This window comes from Nomascus leucogenys, chromosome 12, assembly GCF_006542625.1.
Source record: "Nomascus leucogenys isolate Asia chromosome 12, Asia_NLE_v1, whole genome shotgun sequence".
NCBI classification, from domain to species: Eukaryota; Metazoa; Chordata; class Mammalia; order Primates; family Hylobatidae; genus Nomascus; species Nomascus leucogenys.
The window spans coordinates 25,686,836-25,704,685 of record NC_044392.1 but is presented as its reverse complement, the minus strand read 5'-3'; the positions used below and the strand labels follow the sequence as shown (position 1 = coordinate 25,704,685).

Sequence of the window (17,850 nt, the reverse complement as noted above, 5' to 3'; positions counted from 1 at the left end):
GTAGAAGTAAAAGAAGAGATATGGCTGGGCGTGGTGGCTCATGCCTGTAATCCTAGCACTTTGGGATTCCAAGGTGGGCAGATCACAAGGTCAAGAGTTCTGGAACAGCCTGATCAACACGGTGAAACGCCATCTCTACTAAAAATACAAAAATCAGCCAGGTGTGGTGGCATGTGCCTGTAATCCCAGCTACTCAGGAGGGTGAGGCAGGAGAATCGCTTGAACCCGGGAGGCGGAGGTTGTGGTGAGCCAAGATCATATCATTGCACACTCTAGCACTCCAGCCTGGGCAACAGAGCTAGACTCCATCTCAAAAAAAAAAAAAAAAAAAAAAAAAGAAAAGAAAAGAAAAAAATACATACATAGATCAATGTAAAGTCTAAAAACAGGCCCATACACATCCCTTTATCAGAAATGGACAGATCCAACAATCAGAAAATGAGTAAGGAAACAGCTAAACTGGTACCATCAAACAACTGGATATAACTGACATCTACAGATTATTTCTTTCACCAACAGTAGAATACACATTATTCGCAGGCTCATATGGAACTTTTACGAAGACACACCACATTCTGGGGCCATAAAACACATCTTAACATGTTAATTTATGAGACTGGAGATCATACATTGTATCTGTTAGATCACAGTGGAATTAAACTAGAAATCAATAACAGAAAAATAGCTGAAAAATTCCCAAATAATTCTAAGTAACGCAGATCAAAAAAGGAATCTCGGGGGAAATTTAAAATATTTAGAACTAAGTGAAAATAAAAATACAATTTATCAAAATTTGTGGGATGAATCAAAAGCACTACATAAAGGGAAATTCATAGTACTGAATGCATATATTAGAAGATCTAAAATCAATAATGTAAGCTTCTGCTTTAGTAGGAAAATAAGAGCAAGTTAAATCTAAAGTAAGCAGAAAAAAAAAAAAAACTAGAGCAAAAATAGATGAATGAAAACAGGAAACCACATGAGAATAATCAATGAAACAAAAGTTGGTCGTTTGAAAAGATCAGTAACATCGATAAGCCTCAATTCAATCCTTACCAAAACCTCAAAGAATGTTTTACAGAAAAAAAAAAATTTTACCTTAAAATTCATATAGAATTTCAAGAGATCCCAAATAACCGAAACAATCTTGAAAAAGAACAAAGATGGAGGACTTAAAATTTCTGATTTCAAAACAGCCTTACAGTGTGGTACTGACATATAAACCAAGAGAAGAGCAGAGAAAGACTAAAGATAAACTCTTGCATATATGGTCAAATAATTTTTGACAAGGGTGCCAGACCATTCAATAGGGAAAGGACAGTCTTTTCAACAAGTGATGATGGAAAAATGAAATATCCATAGGTAAAAGAATTAAGGTGGATCGTTAACATCATATTACAAAAAATAAATCAAAATGGATCAAAGACATAAATATAGGAGCTTAAAACTATAAAAAAATCTTAAAAAACAAAAATTAAAAAGTTAAAAACTCTTAGAAGAAAACTTACGGGAAAACCTTCATGACACTGGATTTGGCAATGATTTCTTGGATATGACACCAAAGGCACAGACAACACAAGAAAAAATAAACAAACTGACAAACTGGACTCCTTCAAAATGAAAAAAATTTTGTGCATCAAAGAACACTATAAAAAAAACTAAAATAAATATATCTATTGTAACATGGTGCTCTCACTAATTTAGAAATTCAAGGACAATTTTTCTTTCTTTTCTTTCTTGCTCTTTCTTCTCTCTCTTCCCCCTTTTTCTCACCTCCCTTCCTCTCTCTCTCCCTCTCCCTCTCTGCACCACCCCCTTCTCCCTCCCTCTCTCTCTTTTCTGAGATGGGGACTTGCTCTGTCATCCAAGCTGGAGTACAGTGTGGCACAATCATCACTCACTGTAACCTTGAATTACTGGGCTCAAGAGATCCTCCTGCCCCGGTCTCCCAAGCAGCTGAGACTACCTATGCGCACCACCACACCCAGGTAATTTTTAAATTTTTTTGCAGAGACAGGGTCTCATGCAGGCTGGTCTCGAACTTCTGACCTCAAGCCATCCTCCTGCCTCAGCCTCCAAAATTGCTGGGATTACAGGTGTGAGTCACCATGCCTGGCTGACGATTTCTTAAATCAACGAAAAAACGTATTCCATTCTGTATATAGTAGGAATAAACAACTTGCTACTCTATGGGCCAAAACTTTTTAGGGGCAGTCCAGTCTTGCTTGTTTCCCTTTTTACACAATAAGCTGTGCTCCATTATTTCATTTCTTTTATGTATTAAAAGCCCAAAGGGAAAGGTATAACATGATGTGAAATAAAGCTTCCAATGCTAGAGCTATCCTTGCCTATCAAAACAATACTGAAAGTTATAGGCAGAAAAGAAGAAAAAGGCAAAGAAATTAAGGGTAGTAATTCTAAGATAAAATAAATCTGTTAACATAGCTTTATACACTTAATGGTGAGAAGAACCAGACCAAAACAGCACATTAAGGAAAAACAGAAAACAGTGAATAGTAAAGATGGACATACATGAAACAGAAAAAAAAGGTCAATTAAATTGGCAAAAAGTGACGTAGAATTTTGCCTTGACATATGATGAACTTCGTTAAGAGATTTTAGTATACAATAGAAATTTAATAAAATACAACGCGGCACATAGAGATTTCTAAATATTTCCAGGAAAAAAAGGTTATTTGGTGGTATATCTATCTAAAGGACTTGGTTATAAGATAGCAGCAATTTCTATCACAAGGACAAAAAACCAAACACCGCATGTTCTCACTCATAGGTGGGAACTGAACAATGAGAACTCATGGACACAGGAAGGGGAACATCACACTCCGGGGACTGTTGTGGGGTTGGGGGAGGGGGGAGGGACAGCATTAGGAGATATACCTAATGCTAAATGACGAATTAATGGGTGCAGGAAATCAACATGGCACATGGATACATATGTAACAAACCTGCACATTGTGCACATGTACCCTAAAACCTAAAGTATAATAATAAAAAAGAAAATAAAAATTAAAAAAAAAAAGATAGCAGCAATTTGTAAATGTCTCCATGTGGAATGAATCTAAAAACATTATTAGAATAAGGATGCAGTATATTCATTTTTCATTCACTCAAGAAATCAATTTCTCTGCTTGGATTTTTTTCTTTTTTTCTTTTTCTTTTTTTTTTTTTTGAGACAGAGTCTCTCTCTTGTCATCCAGGCTGTAGTGCAATGGCGAGATCTGGAATCACTACAACCTCTGCCTCTTGGGTTCAAACAATCCTTGTGCTTCAGCCACCCCAGTAGCTAGGACCACAGGCCTGCACCACCACACCTGGCTCATTTTTATATTTTTAGTAGAGACACGGTTTCACTACATTGGCCAGGCTGTTCTCAAACTTCTGGCCTCAAGTGATCCATCCGCCTCAATCTCCCAAACAAAGTGCTGGGATTACAAGCATGAGCCACCGCGCCCGGCCCCTGCCTGGATTTTTAAAAAAGTAATCAGTAGGCTGGGCATGGTGGCTCACACCGGTAATTCCAGCACTTGGGGAAGCCGACGTGGGTGGATCACTGGAGGTCAGGAGTTCAAGACCAGCCTGGCCAGCATGGTGAAACCCCATCTCTACTAAAAATTTTTAAAAAATTAACTGGGTGAAGCCAGGTGCAGTGGCTCACACCTGTAATCCCAGCACTTTGGGAGGTTGAGGCAGGCAGGTCATGAGGTCAGGAGTTTGAGACCAGCCTGGCCAATATGGTAAAACCCTATCTCTACTAAAAATACAAAAATTAGCCGGACATGGTGGCACGTGCCTGTAGGCCCAGCTACTCAGGAGGCTGAGGCAAAAGAATTCCTTGAACCCGGGAGGCAGAGGTTGCAGTGAGCCAAGATCACCCCACTGCACTCCAGCCTGGGCAGCAGAGCGAGATTATGTCTCAAAAAAAAAATTAGCCGAGTGTGGTGGTGCACACCTATAATCCCAGCTACATGGTAGGTGGAGGCAGGAGAATCACTTGAACCCAGGAGGTGGAGGTTGCAGTGAGCCGAGATTGTGCCACTGCACTCCAGCCTGGGCGACACAGCGAAACTCTATCTCAAAAAAAACAAAAACAAAAACAAAAAAAACCAAACGTGGCTCATGTCTGTAATCCCAGCACTTTGAGAGGCCGAGGCAGCAGGGCAGATCACTTGAGGTCAGTTCAATACCACCTAACATGGTGAAACCCCATCTCTACCAAAAATACAAAAAATTAGCCAGGCATGGTGGTGCGTGGCTGTAATCCCAGCCACTCGGGAGAGTAAGGCAGGAGAATCGCTTGAACCTGGGAGGCGGAGGTTGCAGTGAGCCGAGATCGCCCCACTGCACTCCGGCCTAGGCAGCAGAGCGAGATTCCATCTCAAAAAACAAAACAAAAATAATAATAATCAGTAATCACAAAGGATTGACATGAGTTTGAGTAAATATTTGTATTTCTGCCAATGAAAGGAATTACGGTTAGGAGGGCCAGGGAGAAGGAGGTGCTGAGAAAGAGATTCAAATAGTACCTTTTGCATCATCAGAACCTGAAGCCAAGAGTTTAGGATCCATCAAATTAAAGTCAACACTCCAACACCTCTTCTCATGCTCCTGGAAGCAGAAAGAAGATAGTAGCCTCAGATAGAATAGAGATCTCAAAATGAATAAAGCAAGAAAAAAAAAAAACCTGATATCTATTTATTGTTATGGGGAGAGGGAAAAAGAACAGGCTAGAAAACAAATGAAAAGCAAGTAAGATGTTGATATAAAGTACTTTCAAAACTTTTAATATATACATTAACCAAAATTATTGCTTTTAGAAATTTATCTGATGCATTCTATAAAGACCAAAGTCTGAAGAAATGCTTTGGAAAAGTACGTGGTACCAAAAGAGGGAGATAGGAAAAAAAAAGTTATTTGGTATTGCATAGGTGTTACACAGATACAAAAAATACTAAATAGTGACTTCAAATCTGTAATTATAAAGCACATGAAGTTCTAGAAGTTTTAACAAACCAAATATATGATTCATATAACATGTAACTAGTACCCTTATTTACCTGATAGACCTTTGACCTCTGTCCTGTGAATCCATCCCATAAAATAACAGTACCTTCATAATCACTGCTAGCTAACAGGTTCTTATGGTAACTACTCCAACTGATACAGCTGAAAGAAATACAGTTAAAAGTTACTTTACATAAAAATAAATAACAATGAGATAAAAATAATTTTAATGTGTTCAGAAAGATTTGCCCTATTTTAAAATGGTCTCTATCAGTTCACAATCATTCTGCCCACAACATACCTGGGAAAAGACATATCAATAATTTTGAAATTTTAAAAATAAAAATTAACAAGTAATGACCCTAACCACCTTCTACTGTGATCACTAGCTGTTAAGATGGATGTGAGCCTAGAGCTATCACTGGCCATCTTTGATACATGAGGAAATGATGTCTATCAGTGAAGGTGATGCTATCCAGAGGGCTCAAGGCATACCAGGGCAGAATGACAGACCTGATGAGACTGTTTAACCCCCTGGATCCAGTTGTGCCAAATCATATAAGCCAAATAAACTACAGTGAATTGGGTTTCTGGATTTACATCCCAAAAGTCTTGACTTGACTAATTATAACTTATGACTAAAATTCCAATTAAAAGCATCTAAAAGTTAGAATCAAACTTTTATCATTTATGGTTCTGGCTATTCTCAAGTGCTCCAGAAGTCTACAACATCTAAAAACTTCTGCTGAGATACATATCTGCATCATGCATATAGTAAAGGGAATGCATATTATGGAAGAAGCTACTTAGAAGGCAGTTAATGTAGGTAACTTCTAAGACATGAACACAAGGTCTTTTGCTTTCTACTAGTTGCATTGATGCTAAATTCCAGAGACTGGAAGAGTTTATTTGCATTTTTAAATATACTTAATTAGAATTTCTGGTAGAAATTATATGGAGCAATTAAGAGACACATTTTGAATTTAGGTAGACTTGAGTTCAAATTCCAGATCTGTTACTTACTAGCTGTGGCTCTGGCTAATTTAGTACACTTTACAGTAGATGTGCTCCGAATCTATTTTGGGCATCCTTAGGTATTGATCCTTTCAGCCCCAGGCCCACAGCTTTTGGCCTTGAGCACTTTCACCATTTATTCCAGTGTACCAGGAAGTATTGCACATTTTTACACGTACAATTACAGAACAGGTAGACAGCACATTTAAACCTTCTAATCCACGTTTTCATTATGTAATATATTATGAGTACTTGCCATGGGCCAAGTGTTGTTCTGAGTGCATTATGGGGATTTTTTAAAAGTACAATCCTATTAAATAGGTATTACTATTGTGGCCTCCATTTTATAAATAAGGAGCAGGAAATGTTTAAGGGCACAGACTCGAGAACCAAACTACTTCAGTCTGAATCCTGGCTCCTCTATATACCAGGTGTATAATCTTAGGCAGGTTATTTACCTTTCTGTGCTCAGCTTCCTTTATATAAAATGGAGCAATAATGGTAACTAACTCAAAGGTCTGCTAAAGACAAAGCACTTAGGGTAACGCCTGATACATAAGAATTCAATAAAGTTGTATCTAATTCATGTTATATCCTCTTCACTTAGGACATAAACTATAACAGATTCTCACTGACGAGTGCCACAAATGAATGGGGAAGCTCACCAATTATCGATATAGTATTTTTATAAAGAACTAGAAAAAAGAAAGCTATAACAAATAAATTACACAAAGACTGTAACAAACATACTATGTATGTCATTCATTAAAGATAAAAAAGGTTCAAGAATGGCTATTTTGAAAATGTTCAAAGTTCTATACAAAGTTATTATTAGATGATTTCCTCATAAAATTCTCTTTTAAAGCCAGTGCTCATGAGAACAGCTTGGGAAGCTTGTTTAGAAGAAAAAAAAAAAAAAAAGCAGATTCTAGAATTCTTCTGAGATTTTCTGGGGAGCAGATCAGGAGTAAAGCCTTAAAATACTGTTTTAGGTTTGAAAAGCACTGCTTATAAAGTATAATCTCTAATATAGAAAACATAAACAAACGCCATTCCTTCAGTGAAAAGCAGAATATTCTTGTAAAAAAATTCTTAAAACTAGAAACAATTCTAATATGTTGATATATGTGCAAGCTAGGGGAAAAATTCCTGACGTTCAAATACTATTCATAAACTACATTAATCCTTATTCAGTACTCCATAGAGTCTCCAACAACCATGTCCAACAAAGACCTTTATTTGATTAAGTGAAAGAAGAACTTTCATTTGGCAACTACAAAAAAAAAAAAAATGCTAACCTCACAAGAAAAAAGCAACCAATATCTGTAAGAAAGATGATATAAGTAATACATACTCTGTATACATAGTACAATTATAGTGTTCACCATGAATGAGTAAAAAGTGTCATGCAAAGGTAAAATAATCTCATGATAATTACATATGCAAATTGTTACATATATACTGCATCATGTCAAGAAAATAATGTAAATACCTGATTTTCGAATTGCAGGTCATTTCATTCTCAGGGTAATGAATATCCACTGCATCCTGGATGACAGTGCCATATTCATAGACTTTAATCTTCTTTGTAACCCCAGCAATCGCAAAATAGTCACAATCCCGGTCAAATTCAATACTATGGGGAAAAAGTATATAATGACAACATTTCAGAATTTGCTATTTTCTATTTCTAAAGTAATTCTGTCTACAAGGATAAAAGATCTACTTTAAATGCCTTCAAATTGTACTAGACCTCATATCCAGATTAAGTAATCAACATATATCAAATTAAAAGTTGTTGAGATTTGTGTAATATAAAACTTTTAATATATACATTTGTATATCTACACAATTGTGCACAGGTGTACTTTTGTTCCAAGACACCTGACATGCTTTTCATTCAGTTCTAATAACCATATTACAGCTTACTGAGAAAGATTTAATGGCGTGAATCATTTGATATACTAAAAGTAAGCCAAAAGACAATTATCAACTAATTTTTCATACATTCTACTTATTTCCCTGCCATTTTGTGGAGGTGGTAGAATTTCACAATATTAAATGTTATTTTTAATAAAATAAATTAGTATATAATTTGAATTACTGAAGCAATTGGGTGATGACAAGGGGATAGAATACATATAACAGAACCATTAAATTATCATTACTTTTCCCCAAATCCATACCTAATCCCCCTCCCCAAATATCTCTCTGAATTATAAAACCCCAATACACATTCCTCATATTACGAAAGAGGTTAAATAAATAAATAATCTCCCTTCCTTTAGCGCTGATCATTTTTATATTAGCTCCAAAACAAGCTATTTGAAAGCAAGTACAAGATCATACTCGCTTTTATAGAACTTGCAGCCTAAACAAACTTGTTGTTATATAACCAGCTGGAAATCTAATTAGCCCAAAGGTAGTAAAAGTTGAAATGAATCATCACATACATTATTCATTTAAGCATCTTTTCTAGAGGTTTAGCAGTAAGAATTCTCACTGATCTACAATTAATTACATAATAATACCTAATATTCATTAATCATTCACTGACTACTAAAACATTTTGCATGTATTACCTCATTTAGTGCTCATAACAACCTGTGATACATGTATTATTATCTACACTTTACAGATGAGAAAATGAGGATTAGAGGTGAGGTAAATTGCCCAGAGTTAGTCAGTTTGTAAGTGGCTGAGGTGGTATTCAAACACAAGGTAGTCTGGTTTCAGTGTTGGTGCTAATAATTACTATGCTTTATTAAAGATCAAAGCTCTTAATGTAAAACTCAAAGTGTAAAGGCTAAAGGTTTAAAGGTTTAAAATCTATGTGTATGAATGTATCTTCAATATCTATGTATGTGTGTTTCTTCTCTCAAAATGCCTAGCTAGTGCTCTGTATCTATTAAGCATTCATTTAATGCATAAAATACAAACACCTACATACAAAAATACAAACATCCATTTTCTTAATATTCACTCACAGAACAGTTAATGATTAATGATTTATTAAGAAGCTTGCTGAACTGATGATGATAAGTAAGAAAAAGACACATTAAGAATATTTCAGGCTGGGCTCGGTGGCTAATGCCTGCAATCCCAGCACTTTGAGAGACCCAAGTGGGAGGATCCCTTGAGTCCAGGAGTTTGAGACCAGCCCGGGCAACATAGTGAGACCCGATCGCTACAAACAAATGAAAAAATTAGTGAGGCATGGCGATGGGTTATTGTCTCCAGAGACTTGGGAGGCTGAGGCGGGAGGACTGCTTGAACCCAGGAATTTGAAGCTGCAGTAAGCCATGACTGTGCCACTGCACTCCAGCCTGGGTGACACAGCAAGATCCTGTCTTAAAAAACAACTACAACAACAAGAAGAAGGAATATTTCCCTTAAAGACACACATTGATATGCCCACTTTTCTTTATAGCTTTAAATGCTTCCTTAATTTTATATAATTTTTTAAAGAATTAAAAAAAAATTTTTTTACAGAGATGGGGTCTCACTATGTTGCTTGGGCTGGTCTTGAACTCCTGGGCTCAAGCAATCCTCCCACCTCAGCCTCCCAAGGTGCTGGGATTACAGATTTCAGGCGTGAGACACAGTGCCCAGCCAATTTAAAAAAAAATTTTATTCAGTTAAGTGTCACTGACTAGGGCACAATTCAGCAAATGATCCCTCCAGTAAAGTATGATACTATAGCAATGCAGTAGATTTATTTGTACAACCTCAATTGAACTGCTGCCTCAGCTACTACTTGCTGCCATGTGGATTTTAATGCACTATAACTATAATGATGACAACTACTCATCTATCCCAACTCAATTTATATCCATAGTCTCATGTCACTGAAGGAGAAATACTACTTTATCTGGTAAAGGACAGAGTTATTATCAGAACTGAAATCCTGTTTTTAACTTAGGAGGTTTTGGTATAGCTGAGACTTCAAGTGAACCAGTTATGTTATCACTAAATACTTTTTCTCCACCTACTCATATACATACCTAATCAACACCATTCCAATGTTGTGCCAGTAAAAGTATGCCATTACTAAACTATTAGTTTTAACATACATAACACGTTTAAACACTAATCTATCAAAATAATAGCTTAAATACATTACAGGGAGAAAACTGATACACAAGTAAAAATGCTGTCAGAAGAATTAAGATGATGACCTAAATATGTCTATTATTTCTTCTGCTGGTACCCTGTTATTCAAGACAGCTCTCTTTTTTCTACGTTATTATTTAGTGACATTAGCTAACTCTTAACTCTCATAGTAAAAAGTTAACTTTTTGTTTTGATTTCATTGCTATTATTTTCTTACATTTTGGTTATGTTTTGTTTTTAATATATTAAGGTATCAAGAACCTGTAGAGTATGTTTTTAAAAATATTTTGGGGGTAACAAGATCCTTTTATACTGTAAAAATAATAGATTTTAATAGAAATATTAATCAAAAAGTATAAATAATAATATTATTTTTAGAAAATTTTGATTAAAAGGGAAAGAAAGACAAACAGGTCCCCCCCAAACCACCTTTTTTAATGGAAGAACTTCCACATCACTAAGACTCAGGATTTAAGTACTTCTAGATACTGAAACATTTGCTCCCTATCTCTGACATATTTAATCATATATATTCTCAAACATGAACATAATGAGATTCTAAAAACAGATCATGAACTAACTGAAATGAACACTGTAATTTTCAGGTGCAGAAAGCTTTCTAGAGCTAATACAAAACAGATGACCTCTTATATAACAGTATGATATTTCAACTACTTTTATTATGAAATCTGATAACCCAAGCAAAAGTACTTCAAAAGTTAAACAGTGACTAGTCAGGCTGAGAATAAATAAAAGGTAAACTAATTAACTGAAATGTTGCTTATGCAATTAAATTCAAAAACAAACTTTAAGTCTTACTACCGTTATACAACGTTCATCCACTGTCAGCAGTAATAATTAAAACAAGAGATTTATAAAAATTTACTGCAATGACAAATTCAATTTCACAGAATTTGTTTTTAATTTCAACATACAAGTATACTTTTGAAAAATAGTGTTTCTGGGGACATAAATTGAATTTTTCTTTCACATTTTGAAACATTTCAACTGTTAAAAGAAAGTGATTTATATCAACAGCTGAAATACGTAATTCAGCTGTAGGAAACTAGCTGTATTCTTCGTCAAAAATGTCATTAGTCAAGTGATTAAGCAGCAAGGCAAGAAACCGCACAGGACAGCTGATTAATGCATATCGCCAGTACAATGCGGCACGAAGCAATGAAAGCCGTCAATAAGCCCAAGCAGTGAATTTTGTCAGTGTTTCCAATGTCTCTCATGTCTTTTTGCAATTATAAGTATTAACAAACATGGTGGATTAGTGTCCCTTGATGCTAGAGCCCAACTTATCAAATTAAAATATAAAGTAAGAGCAGTTGTCAAAGGTCTCATTCTCATTCATTACTATGATAGTGTGCCTCAAGAGCAGGTAACTAAAACTTCAAGGAAACAAAATATAAGTTTAGAAACTGGCCATTTTAACGAAAAGTGATGAGCAGATCTTTAAAAAAATACAAACACAAGTAAATTAAGAATTGATGTTACTCAACTTTCTTCCAATCAATACTACTTAAAACTTCCATAACATACACAACATTTGAGATGTGTCAAGCATTGTTTTAACCACTTTACATAAATATTACAAGCTTCAAATCTCCACTGTATAAAGAAACTGAGGTATGTTGATGTTAAGTAATTTGTCCAAGGATACACCAGATAATTCAAATTTAAGCAACTGGTTCCATAGTCTATGCTCTCAATCATCATGCAAACCTGCAATTTCAATTAGAACAAATGAGCTGGTCTTCAAAGAACACATACACAGGCAAAATAAGAATAGTAACACAGAATAATAATATACATTACATTATATATAGTGATAATAACTCATAATTCAGCCTGTGCAACAAGTTAAACATAAAGGGATTAAAAAAACGAGTAAGGTAGCCTCACCAGGTTTATAATTAGTAGAAGAGATTACAGACAATATATGCAAATGTCAAATGATAAGACAAATATTGATAGAGGAATTCAGAAGGCAATGATTATTGGGGCTCACTCGAAGAAAAGAATGAACCGTCAATATTTTCAGCCATCAAATGTCCAGAGTGCCAGTTATCTGCCAGATACTAACATAGCTGCTGAAAAAACCAAGATGTTAAAAAAAACACATTAGTTACGTGCTATTTAAGGACATCTTATGTTCCCACAAATTATAATGAAGCTGAACAATTCCTAACTTAATGACTTGCAGTGCAACAACACAATTCTCAGGTTTGTGGAGAAGATGGTGTGAACAAACCTACCATGCTGCCAGTTGTACAAAAGTACAGCACATACAATTAATGTACAGTACATATACTTGATAATAAACAACTGTTAATGGTTTGTGTATTTACTATACTATATATTTATCATTATTTTAGTGTGTATCTTCTACTTATTAAAAAAAAAAAAATTGTAAAGCAGCCGCAGGCAGGTCCTTCAGGAGGTATTCCAGAAGATCTTATCATAGGAGATGACAGCTCCATGTATGTTACTGGCCCTGAAGACCTTCCAATGAGACAAGATGTGGAAGAGATCACAGTGATTCTGTTGACCCTGACCGTATGTACGCCTAGGCTAATACATGTGTTTGTGTCTCAGATTTTAACAAACAAATAAAAAAATTAAAATTAAATTTTAAACAGAAAAGGGTATGAAGAAAGGATATATTTTTGTATAGTTGTTCAATGTGTGTTTTCAGCTAAGTGTTATTGCAAAGAATCAAAAAGTCAAAAAAAATTTTTAAGTTATAAAATTAAAAAGGTTACAGTAAGCTAAGGTTAATAATTGAAGAAAAAATTTTAAATAAATTTAGCTAGCCAAAGTGTGCAATGTTTATAAAGTCTACAGTAATGTACGGTAATATCCTAGGTCTTCACATTCATTCACCACTCACTCACTGACTCACCCAGAGTAACTTCCAGTCCATTAATGGTAAGTGCCCTATACAGGTATACCAGTTTCTATCTGGTATATCCTATGTTTAGATACACAAATACCATTGTGTTGTAGCTACCTACAGCATTCAGTACAGTAACACACTATGTAGGTTTGCAGTCTAGGAGCAAGAGGCTATACTATATCACCTACTTGTCTATATCACCTACTTGTCCATGATGTTTGCACAACAAAAATTGCCTATGACACATTTTTCAGAATGTATTTCCGTCGTTAGGCAATGCAGGACTGTATTTGAGAAATTCACAGGAGTATGTATTGGGCCTGGGCTACTGAAACAGCCTCCTTATCAAGACTCCTACTCCTGAATTTTCCCTCTTCTAATCGATTTTAAAGACTGAATTAGAATAAATTTCCAAACACACAGCTCTATTCATATAATTCTCCCCATTTACTACTATGTAAAATTCAGACTCCAACTATTACTGAAGATCCTTCAAAATGTGGCTTGAGTGTTTTCTTAGAACATATTTCATTAAAAAAATATGTATGTAGGCAATGGTTCAAAAAGTATACAGAAAAAAAGCAAGCCTTCCTCCCACTCTTGCCACATAAGTACCCAATTGCCCTCTCTGTAGGCAACCAATAATTTCAACTTGTGCATCTTACTTGTTATCCTATGCATAAACACGCATACACGTATTTGGTTTTTTTAATTAAACATGAGATGACATCATACATACTGATATGCACTTGCTTCCCCCCCCCCATGCAATAGTATTTTGACCATCATTTCATATCAGCACATATGAGAGTTACCTCATTTTGTCCCCAGTGGTTGCGCAGATTTACATTGTCTGGATGTATCAAATTATTTAACCAGGAACATTTCATTTCTAGTCTTTCACTGTTAAACAATGCTGGAAAAAAAAAACCCTTCTATATGTGTCAATTGACACATAAACAAGAGTACTCTTAAATACACCTAGAATATGAAGTGCTAGGTCAAAAAATATGTGCACTTTTCTATTAAGTAAAAGCTAAATCTCTCTCCACCCAGATAATGCCATTAATAATCGCAATTTCTTCCCTAAATGCTCCCCTTGCTTTCTCATTCTAACTGAAACCCAGCTCTCCCCTGAATATACTGCTTCCTCAAAGTCTTCCCATATTCCATGTTCGAACAGACATGGAAGTAAAGTCGGTGTCCTTACTATACATAGCTTCTTCATCATTTTTCTCTCTTCTCCCTGAAACGTCCCAGCTCAAAATCTCCTGTAACATATACCACCCAATATGTGTCCTTGATGCTCCTTCTACCAACCCACAAGTTCTTGGAAATTCTAACTTTCAGCTCACTGTCATTTTCTTAAAAATTATTCCTTTCATAATTGTTAATTATTTTAATAACTATATATAGATGATTAATATCCTGGTCAGTTTTCTTGACTTCCCCTTCTCCAAAGATCTTTTATTTTGCCCACTTCCACTTCACACAACCATGACCACACCCTAAACACTTTTTCATTACCAATAACTTCACTCCCTCCTTCACCTTATGACATAACACTTTCTGACAACTACTTCCATTCTTTCCAGTTGATTCCTTGTCTCCAACAATCCTTCAAGGCCATTGTAATCTAAAAATCTATGGAACCTATACCCACAGCTCCTCACTCTGTTATGTATTTACTTTCTTCTTTCCCAACATAAATTCCATGGCCAGTAAATATAACTCCCTCACACAACTTTGCACTCTGTTACCATTTTCATTCTCTTATTTTTTGTACTTTACCTCCCTGGGAAAACTAACCCTAGTTAAATTTCTCTACTCACTCTACATTTGAACTGGCAGACTTCAATGTGGTTAGAGAAAAAACATGCAACCATGTTCTCTGGTCTCATTTTAAATTCATGATCACTATCCTTAAGGAGGCACTTAACACTAACTTCACAGGAAACTACCCTCGTCCACTCACTCATAGTAAGAAGTTAAATAATTTTTTTTACTCTTCACAAATTTCCCATACCTTTATAATCACTCTCAGCAAATTATTGGTTTTTTTTTTTTTTTTTTTTTTTTTTTGTTTGAGATGGTGCCTCGCTCTGTCACCCAGGCTGGGGTGCAGTGGGTATGATCTCAGCTCACTGCAACCTCCGCCTCCCGGGTTCAACCGATTCTCCTGCCTCAACCTCCCAAGTAGCTGGGATTACAGGCGTGCGCCACCATGCCCAGCTAATTTTTGTATTTTTAGTAGAGACAGGGTTTCACCATGTTGGCCAGACTGGTCTCAAACTCCTGACCTTAGGTGATCTGTCCGTCTCAGCCTCCCAAAGTGCTGGGATTACAGGCATGACCCACTGCACCCAGCCAAATTATTCTGTTTTTAAGTTTACTGAAAAATATAAAAAGAACAAAGAGATACTTTCCAAAGGCTCCCACTAACCACATCCTCCACTTATCTGCATTTACACCAGCATATTTTGATATATTCTGTGGTCTTTCTTGTCATTCCGAACGATGTGCTTCTAGATGTAACCAACATATATACTTGTGCTATAAGTCCCATCCTTGCTTACCTACTCAAGGATTGTTTCCTAAATTTCCCTCCTCTCTCCTGTATCAATCAATTTTTCCATCTATCCTGGATCTTTTCCATAAGCCTCCCATGTTTTTCTTCCTTTTCAAGTAAAAGCAAAATACCTCTTATATTCCTATTTCTATTTTAGCTACTATCCTATTACTTTCCTAATACCATAACTTTACAAAAAAAGTTTTCCATAATCTCTCCTCTCATTTTCTTTAACTCACTGGAATCAAGCTTTTACCTCCATCTCCGAAAATGCTGTATGAAGGTCAATAATGACCTCTAAGTTGCTAAACAGAACAGTCAACTCCGAATTCTGACCTTCCTTAAGTATCAACGATAGCTGACATAGATGATCACTCTCTCTTCTGCAATACAGTGATTTTTCTCCTACCTTACTGACAACTCCATCACAGTCTACTTTGGTCATTCCTCCTCATCTTCACTTTGATAATAAAGCATCCCAGGCCAGGTGCAGTGGCTCAAGCCTGTAATCCCATCACTTTGGGAGGCCGAGACGGGTGGATCACCTGAGGTCAGCACTTTGAGACCAGCCTGACCAACATGATGAAACCCAGTCTCTACCAAAAATACAAAAAATTAGCTGTGCATGGTGGCAGGCACCTGTAATCCCAGCTACTCGGGAGGAGGAGAATCGCTTAAACCCAGCAATCGGAGGCTGCAGTAAGCCAAGATCGCACCACTGAACTCCAGCCTGGACAACAAAAGCGAAACTCCATCTCAAAAAATAAACAAAACAAAACAAAAGCATCTCAGAGCTAAGCTAAGCTCTTGTACCTCACCTCCGTTTTATCTTCCTGGATTTCTTTGGTGATCTCATATAGTCTCACGACTTTCAATCTATGCAGTACACTGATGACTATCAAATGTTTGTCTCCCATACCAGACCTCTCTCTACACTACTGCCTCATGTCTAGTTGACAGCTCTAATTTTAATCTGATAGGCATCGTTAACCTGTCCAAAATTGAGTTTCTGAATCCCCTGCCAAACATCTAGTAATTTCTTCCAGTTTTACCTGATTAGGTTGACTAACAATTTTCATCTTTTGTTTTTAAAAGCTCATGAATTGATTTAGTAATTGTATTTTCATAATGTAGTATTATTTTGATATTTATTTAATTTCCTTCTATTTTATTTAGGTTTACTTTGTTCTTTCTCGAATTTCTTTGCTTGGATGTTTAATTAAATTGTTTTATATCTTCTTATTTATCAGTACTTTTTCAGTTAATTCCTTTTTGAGTAGGTTAATTCCTTTAGAGTAAGGAGTTTTACTCTGGGCACTTTTAGCTATGTCCCATAAGTTCTGATACATAGAAGTTTCATCACACTGGTTTGATTTCCATTTTGATCCTAGCGTTGCCAAAAAAGCTATTAAATTTCCATGTGGTATATTTTTCCTGTTTTCTAAGTTTGTAATAAATGTTTGATCTTACTATGTTGTGATCAGAAAATGTTAATTTTTATTTTCTATATTTTGAGATTTGGTATATGATCTAGATTCTTTACATTTTCTGATGTTCCATGGACAATTTAAAAGAAGGTATATTCTTTATAGATGTTTGTATATGTGTTCTAGCTTGTTAATTATGTTATTTAGGGCTTCTACAGTTTTATTAACATTTATTTTTTGTACACTTAATCTGTCATGGACTAAGATCTGATTTGATTTAAAGTCTCATACCACTAAATGTGTTTATTTTGTCTTACAGTTAACACAGGGATTTTTTAATACATAAAGATACTTACAGTTAGACTTAAACTTCAGTGTAGACTGAAGTTTGATCATTATAATGGAGTGTGTGTGTGTAAGACAAAGAGAGATCGATCTAATGCTTTCTAGCCTGAATTAGACCTTACTTTCAACTTTCGCAATTCAAAGTTTTCAGAACTCGTCTATACAAGCACAGATTTGTGGCTTATGTTATAATCTACTATAAAAATATTTTCTTATTGCCAGGAAGTTTAGCCTATTTAAATTTATCAATCACATGTTTACTTTTGTATCTGTCATCTTATTTTGTGACATATATTGTTTCAATCACATTTTTAATTAAAACGAAGTATTTGACCATCTGATTGCTTTTGTTTTCTGTGTTATTCTCCTAAATGGGAATTGTAGTATTTCTGTCTAGTGACTACGAGTACTTTATTAATTACTACAGAAACAAATAAAGGATTCAATATATCTAC

The 17,850-nt window shown here is 35.5% G+C and overlaps 1 protein-coding gene across 3 annotated transcripts in view; it reads right to left on the bottom strand.

Moving 5' to 3' along the window:
• Positions 1 to 17,850, bottom strand: part of COP1 (COP1 E3 ubiquitin ligase) — a 257,866-nt gene that overhangs the window by 90,744 nt on the left and 149,272 nt on the right. For all 3 annotated transcript variants that reach the window (XM_003258927.4, XM_012511523.2, XM_030823941.1), the window contains 3 exons: positions 7,529 to 7,672; positions 5,076 to 5,184; positions 4,545 to 4,626 (listed from right to left, as the gene is read on the bottom strand). In XM_003258927.4, the coding sequence (XP_003258975.2) occupies positions 4,545 to 4,626; positions 5,076 to 5,184; positions 7,529 to 7,672 (335 nt within the window). The remainder of the gene's footprint in view (positions 1 to 4,544; positions 4,627 to 5,075; positions 5,185 to 7,528; positions 7,673 to 17,850) is intronic.